The sequence below is a fragment of the Priapulus caudatus genome, unplaced genomic scaffold (genome assembly GCF_000485595.1).
Source record: "Priapulus caudatus unplaced genomic scaffold, Priapulus_caudatus-5.0.1 Scaffold4, whole genome shotgun sequence".
In the NCBI taxonomy this organism is placed as follows: Eukaryota; Metazoa; Priapulida; class Priapulimorpha; order Priapulimorphida; family Priapulidae; genus Priapulus; species Priapulus caudatus.
Genome location: NW_014577065.1, coordinates 477,795 through 484,950, shown reverse-complemented (window position 1 = coordinate 484,950; position 7,156 = coordinate 477,795). Strand labels below are relative to the sequence as shown.

The window sequence follows — 7,156 nt, the reverse complement described above, 5'->3', positions numbered from 1 at the left end:
TTTCAGCCTGTAGGCTTGCATAGGTAAATGTATGAGTGCTTACCTATTCTGTCTTGCAAATAGTTGTTGCTACTACGTACGATGGGAGCTTCCATCTTTAATCTTAAAACACTTAAACGTGCGTGCCATCTCGTGGCAACTTTCATATCGATCCCAACGAACATACCTTCGAGAAGGTTCCTGATACCATCCCTGTGCCTTCCACTGTTTCGGCGCATATGTGAACACATTTGGGACTAACAGGGTTTACTAGAATCCCACCACTCCACCACAGAGTCACTGCAGTAGACGTGAGATGAGCGCTGTCGCTCTGCGGCACTTGTGTTATTTAAATGTTCCAAGTGCCTGTGATGTCTTCCCTCCCAATCCTGCATGCATGCTTGCTTTCCCATCTTTGTGTCTGTATGTCTCTCTCTCTTTCTCTCTATCTTTCACACACGGACACACGCTCTCTTTCTCTCTCTCTCTCTCTTGCTTTCATTCCCTTTCTCACTCTGTGCCCCTCTCTTCTTGCATGCACGCACACACACGCATGCACACGCACACGCACACACACTATCTCTCTCCCTCCCTCCCTCTCCTCCCTTCTCTCTGTACTATATTCATATATGTATACCCGCCCATACTAACGTGGTTTGAATTATTTGGTGAGCATCTGTGCTGCTGCCCAACTGCGATGGCTGGTGGTTGGATGAATGGTGTGTGGACTAGGTAGTCACTGGCTGTTACAAATTATCATTTGCAGTAAACACTGTAGGTGCGTAGTTGAATGATAAATATGATATCTATTCCCAGTTGTGGTTTGAGCGTGGTGAGTCACCTTTTTCTTTAGCAAGCTGGAAGAGGGCCTTTGGATTTTCTTGGAGGCCATAATCAGCATCCTGATTGATTGTTATGTTTGTTCAGCTTGACCTAAGTAATGCGCATATATACTTGTTTTTCAGATTTGGCAGTCAGGTGAGGTACGACTATCACAGTAACAACTGCTTTCATCTTTCTTAATTGTGAGTTGTCGCAGTTCACACATAGTGATGTGTGACTTGGTGCTTCTTGGTGTGTGCGATGAAGTGCTACGAGACAGTGATAATGTGACCTTCGCCACCAACCATATTGGAGGCAAACCCGTAAGTGCAGCTTGAACCCTATATAGTATAATTTGCAACCGTTACTTATATTTAATTTTCCATTTTGATGCAGCTGGAAATCTATCAGCGAGTCAGGAAGACTGGAGATACTGGATAGATAGCAGAGAAAAATATCGGATCTAGTTAAAACTTTACCCTGCAAATGGAGAATATAGTTGATGATGTGGTTTCTCCCGAGGACTTAAAAAAATATGAAACCATATATACCAAGCAGTTAATTCAAGGTGATGTAAACAAGCAAGCACAGTTTGATTATGCATGGTGTCTTATACGAAGCAAATACCAGAATGACATGAAAAAAGGTATAGACCTCTTTAAGGACCTGTATTTGCATGGCGATGTGGATGCTAAGAGGGACTACATTTTCTACATTGGAGTTGCACAGACCAGACTGAAAAACTACACTGAGGCATTACGAGTTGTCCATGGGCTTCTTGAGGTGGAACCAACCAATTGGCAAGCAAAGGGTTTAGAGCACGTTATCAAGGAAAGGATGAAGAAAGAAGCTATTCAGGGAGCAGCCGTGGTCGGAGGAGTGACAATGGCGTTTGGCGTTGTTGGCGGCTTGATTGCGCTATCAATGGCACTGTCAAAGAAGTCATAGATGAAATTACACTAATCTTTGTTACATGCGTGAACATGATGCAAGGTTTAATGCAATTTCACATGTATGCATGCTAGGGAGTATAGCTTTGTGTTAATGTGCAGGCGAAGTATTTGTGAAGATAGCTCATTGCTGCATTATGTAGGTCAAGAGGAGATGACTAAAAAGGTAAATGATCCTGGTATGAATCAGGAACCCTGGAGAAACTTCATACTGTCGAATTTCTCGAGACTGTTACATTCGTGATAAGTGAATCCGTCTCGACTGTAGAAATGGCAGGATCAATCTCGTGGAATAATTTTATGGAGGATGTAGTGAAACTACAGCAGCATTCTAACTGCATATCTGACAGTTGGCAGTTGATTTCCAGCACAGCTGACCCAGCTCAAAGCTATCTCTGCAAGAAGTTTCAAAAACTCTACCGCCTTCCTGCCATTAGCACAACTACGATGCTGCCTAGCGATGAGCAGGTCATCGGCTGGAAGATAGGTGACGATGAGCAAAGTGTGGGGAACTGCTCTGCAATGACGACGACGACATGGTCACACGGTGACAATAAGCACATTGCCCAGCTGTGCAGCTGCGAGTATCATGTCGTGTACAGTGCCAGCTACGGCGTCCCAGTCGCATACTTCAACCTGTGCCGCACCAACGGCTGCCTGCTTTCACTTGAAGAAGTGTGGTATCTCCTGCCAGAGGAGGCAGCACGTCATGACAAGTGGACGTTCGTCACTCAGCAGGAGCATCCAGTGTTAGCAAGGCCCTTCTTTCAGCTACATCCGTGTCACACAGCTGCCTTCATGTCACGGGTGGGCAAGAGTCGAAACTACGTTGCCACCTGGCTGAGTGTCATTGGGTCAGCCATCGGGTTAGATGTTGATCTGTCTTATGCTACACTGACGTGAGCAAGTGGTTCGATTGCAACAAAAGGCCATCTGCTAATTCCAGTGTTTGTATGCAACCTGTAGACATATATATAAGCTGTACAGCAAATGTGTGGCTTACCTCGGGACAAGTAATAGGCGATGGTCTTCGCATTAAACCGAGTATTTTATTCAGATAAAATATATATGCTAATATATCATATATGTCAGATATTACAAACTTGAATATTTAGATCACAACAAATTATTATTTATTTGCTGGTTAGGAATTAGTGAAATATGTAGATCATATAGAGCATATATCCTGCAACTAACATTATATCGTCTTTTGACACATGAAAACCAAGCGTAGGTATAACTCAGTATTATGAGTATTTCTCTATATTACTTAGGCCATAATAAAAATATTGTTTATTTGCCCTCACCCGACCGATCTGCCAAAAAGGGGCCGACTCAAATTTTTTTTATTGATCTTGCCCATTATTTTTTTTTACAAAATGTATCACTGTAAATTATATAAATTTGTAGGCAATACATTATATGTACCAAGCAAAACAAACATTCAACAAGCACACCCGAGCATGTATAGACTCTGTGCTGAATTTGTAATAAGACCCCCATCAAAAAAAGCCTACCTACCTACCTACCCAAACATTTCAGCCTGGGTCGGGTGAAGGCAAACAACGATTTTTATTAATTGTGGCCTTAGGATGTTAATTATTATGAAATTTAAAAAAAATACAACAGTCATGTCACTGCTGTTCCCTAGCTATAGCTAGACGATCTTGTTTGTAGACCACTGCGGATCCCAGGGTCTTGAATATTGCACCTATACTGTTAGTGTCCTTGAAGTTGCTGAGAAAACTCATTAGTATATAAGTCTGATCATAAATAGTCATACATGTATAAATAACTGATCAATGTTTGATGCAAGGAAAATGCATGTTGAGAGTTGCTTAAAGTTTGTCTCAAAATGGATAGGCATTATACTGTACATGTAGTTCGTTGCATATTCGACCACTATAATAGCTTGAGAAGTGCACAAAATAAATATGTGCAGTCATTCATATAACCGTTTCATGATCGTTACTGTTCAATAAATTTATTTAAATTGCCTGAGTTGTTCAGCCTTTCTTCTAAAATCTTGCCTTCTGATCATTCCATTACAGACATGGATGGGCGATACTCTTGCCAACCCAGTGTGTCCGTTTTGTGGTCAAATGCTGCTGTTAACAGTACAGATATACTGTCCTCTGGGAGGGTCGGCCTATCATCGAACCCTTTACATATTCTGCTGCATCGCACCAACTTGCTGGAATAAGTCAGAAAGGTGAGATAGGTAATGGTGCCACCCAATACGCAATAGCAAATTCCTTATTTAATTATAAATAATTGTCACCTGAACGTTGCATAACGAGCATGTGCAGATTACACTGGTTGATGTACAAATTATTTCACAAATGAGATGATATGTACACATAGCTGAACTACATATGCATATCGAGAAAGCAGTTCAATCTTATGTATCATAAACCTCTACTGGAGTTATTATGTATTCAGTGAGTTAATATAAAAAATTTGGCACTGGTGACTTTTTAAATCCGTTTACCACGTTTGCCTAATAGCACAAAATTGCTACTTCTCAATCAAACTAGATTTCTCACATTAATCATGGTTCGACGTATGTAGCATTTTTCAGCTTCATTCATACATGTACTCCACCTTTGAATGCTAGTAGTAGTAGTACCAAACAGAAAGTTGGCCATAGCTCGATTCAATTAACATTATTCAGCTGGAAAGTAATCAGAACACAAACTATTGATACGGAAGTCGAGGCGGTCAGCACGAGTGCAAAAGCATCTGTCGCTGACCAATGGTGTCTGTCTGAAGACGATTGGGGAGATGAGGAAGATGGCGTCATGTCAACTAACAATTTGGTTGCCAAAGAAGATGATTTGGGAGACACGGGATCTGGCAGCAGTGAGCTTAACGAGCAGACCTGTAATCGATGCGTGCCTAATGCTGCTACCGTAGCCGAGGACGTCATTGGCAGTGGTGATCGGTGCAGTTCCAGCTCAGAACCTAGTCAGGAAGTCCTCGATGCATTGCATGCCATGACAGTGAGTGATACTGCATCATTGTCATCGGCTGAAATTGATGCTGAAACGACTGATAACGTGATTGCCGAGGAACTTCGACTATCAGCTAATGCCGCCTGGAGAGAAGTGGCAGAGGTGGTGACACGAGAGGAGGGCGTAAGATTCGGGGCATTCTACATTAGTGCATTTGAAGAGGGGACACCAGTGCAACCAGACACTGCGCACATCACACACTTGCTGGTCGCATATGAAAAGCAGGAAGGGAAACAATTTCAGCAACTATTGGCTAGTGCGAGGTAATTCCATCATATCAGTTTTTTTATTGACAGTCATGACGGTTGGATGTAATACAGTGCAATTAGTTGCACCGAAGTTTCCAGTCATTTCTCGTCTTTCAATGTTTTACGTTTTCTGGTCATGAGAACCCTACAAAGTAATAGTGCCATATTCGATTTGTATCCAAGTATTTGTTTGAGATGAATTTCAGTTTACAACCTGTACTATGTGTTCATATATGTACTCGTACGTAAACAATAGGGACCGGATACGTTAATATTCACATTAATAATCGTGTTATTTTAATGGGTCTCTATATATGTCTAATTATAATATTTGCACAGTTCAGGGTCATGTGGCAAAGTTAAAGCAGGATCTGAAGGTTATGAGAAGGGCTCTGCAAGGCATGGCGACCAAGTCTTCCAGTCCTTTCACAAGAAAATTCAGGCGTGTCCTCAACAGTGCTTACGGTGATTCATTTTTATTATTATTTTTGGTTCCATTATCAATATATTATAGATTGATATTATTGCAGGTATAGTTATATGTTCATTAAAAATTCCAGCTCTACATGGATACAGTTATGCATAGGGAAACGTCGTATACAAGGTTAATAATTAATTATTTGCTGACAGGTACTGCATTGGTGGGAAACCTCTCCATATTAGGTGCATCAAAAAAGAACAACAGATCATCCCTCCCTGTAAGAGTTGTGGGTCGCCCAGGCAATACGAAATGCAGCTGATGCCAACACTTGTTAGTATCCTGAAGCTCAGCAATCAGGAAGTCAAATCAGGTACTGGAAGTGCAAACACCACATAATTCCTCCCTCTGCCACCCTCTTAAAATCTTTGCATAAGAATATCAACAGTGTTTAAGTAGCAAACATATGCTGAACTCTTGATGATTTTCATTTAGATGATGAAGTTGCTGATTGCTGTTGCATACAGGCTCGGCTGTGGAGTTTGGCACCATCCTGATATACACATGTCAGAACAGCTGTTGGAAGGATGGAGACGTATCCCACGAGGAATATGTCATTTTAGAGGCTGACCCTGACCAGGAGCAGTTCCAGTGAAGGTCCACCAACTTGACTAGGAAAGGTTCCAGGAAGGACTAAACGAGATTCCAGTACCGTGTGATCATGCACAGGAGTGTAGGTTTCAGAAGGAGCCAACCATCACCAGTGGTTCACGAAAATATCGACTTACAGTTATAAGATCAACCCTGACCAGACGAGGATTTACTAAATGCTGTTCCTAGGAGATAATCTAATAAACGTTGTCATTTACCCAGATGTTAGGAATGTCTAGTTAAGGTTTGCAGTTACCCAGGGAACACTAGTAAAGAGTTAATTGGGTCAGAAGAACTAGTAGTAGCTGATCGTGGTAATTCCCATTTACCAAGAGAGGATATAGAATATATAGAACAAATGTTTTTTTTCTGAAAAATGCAGTTACGCTTATGTTAACGTTTTGTTCTAGTAGAAGTGCTTTGTCAGACATATTTACTTACAGCAGTGTGAATGTGAATAGCCCTGTAGCCTGTGGAACTGTATGTACAGGTATAAATCTATGCATGCATATCGGGTAAAGTTGCATTGTACAATTTGAAATACATACAAATATCCTCATTAGGTTGCTTACAAAACTATTTTTACTTATCAGTTATCATTAACTGTGGTTTTATCACATTCAGTTCAGTTTTCTCTTTGTTCTGTCACATGAAATTTGTCACAACAGATGTGACAAATTTTGACACGATATAAGAAACAACTTTCTTACAACTGCATTCAGAGTACTAAAATAGTACTGTACCTTTTATGCAGCCTTTATTGAAAGCTACCATTATATTCATATCAGCAGAGAAAAATTAAACTACTAGAGTAGTTTTACATGGAGCAGTCATTTGTGCGAGACTTGCCAATATTGCAGTTTGGCCTATACTGCATGCTGTGACACAAACATCTATGCATACTCCCCTCTTGATCATAAAGTGTGTCTCGAATAAACAGTATTATATATGACCATAAACTAACTAGACTAATTTGTCATAAAATGATCATGCATTTAATTATACATTAAATGATTGTTTAGTTTGATAAATTCTACATGCATATTACAAATGAACCTGTGTATACATAAGGTT

General features: G+C 40.7%; 3 protein-coding genes across 4 annotated transcripts in view; all 3 read left to right on the top strand.

The window, feature by feature from the left end:
- Positions 1-1,770, top strand: part of LOC106821441 (mitochondrial fission 1 protein-like) — a 5,206-nt gene extending 3,436 nt beyond the window's left edge. The window contains exons 1-2 of one of the 2 annotated variants that reach the window (XM_014826248.1): positions 987-1,004; positions 1,198-1,770. In XM_014826248.1, coding sequence (XP_014681734.1) covers positions 1,288-1,749 — 462 coding nt within the window. In that variant the 5' untranslated portion in view covers positions 987-1,004; positions 1,198-1,287 and the 3' untranslated portion in view covers positions 1,750-1,770. Of the gene's footprint in view, positions 1-986; positions 1,005-1,197 lie in introns of those variants that run through there. The other variant, XM_014826259.1, reaches the window with a different exon arrangement.
- On the top strand, positions 1,000-7,041 carry LOC106821431 (programmed cell death protein 2-like). The gene is made up of 6 exons (XM_014826228.1): positions 1,000-1,124; positions 3,803-3,963; positions 4,426-5,028; positions 5,353-5,478; positions 5,644-5,804; positions 5,959-7,041. The coding sequence occupies exons 1-6, from the start codon at positions 1,032-1,034 to the stop codon at positions 6,084-6,086; spliced, it is 1,272 nt and encodes a 423-aa protein (XP_014681714.1). The 5' UTR covers positions 1,000-1,031; the 3' UTR covers positions 6,087-7,041.
- LOC106821435 (ubiquitin-like-conjugating enzyme ATG10) lies at positions 1,957-3,096 on the top strand. The gene has a single exon (XM_014826235.1). The coding sequence runs from the start codon at positions 2,022-2,024 to the stop codon at positions 2,652-2,654; it is 633 nt and encodes a 210-aa protein (XP_014681721.1). The 5' UTR covers positions 1,957-2,021; the 3' UTR covers positions 2,655-3,096.
- Positions 7,042-7,156: the final 115 nt, after the last annotated feature.

Bases quoted from the DNA above. Each gene is read 5' to 3' on its own strand.
- LOC106821431 (XM_014826228.1), top strand. From the start codon at position 1,032: ATGTGTGACTTGGTGCTTCTTGGTGTGTGCGATGAAGTGCTACGAGAC. The intron at 1,125-3,802 runs GTAAGTGCAGCT...ATTCCATTACAG, and splicing joins ACCATATTGGAGGCAAACCC to ACATGGATGGGCGATACTCT. The intron at 3,964-4,425 runs GTGAGATAGGTA...AACATTATTCAG, and splicing joins TGCTGGAATAAGTCAGAAAG to CTGGAAAGTAATCAGAACAC.
- LOC106821435 (XM_014826235.1), top strand. From the start codon at position 2,022: ATGGCAGGATCAATCTCGTGGAATAATTTTATGGAGGATGTAGTGAAA.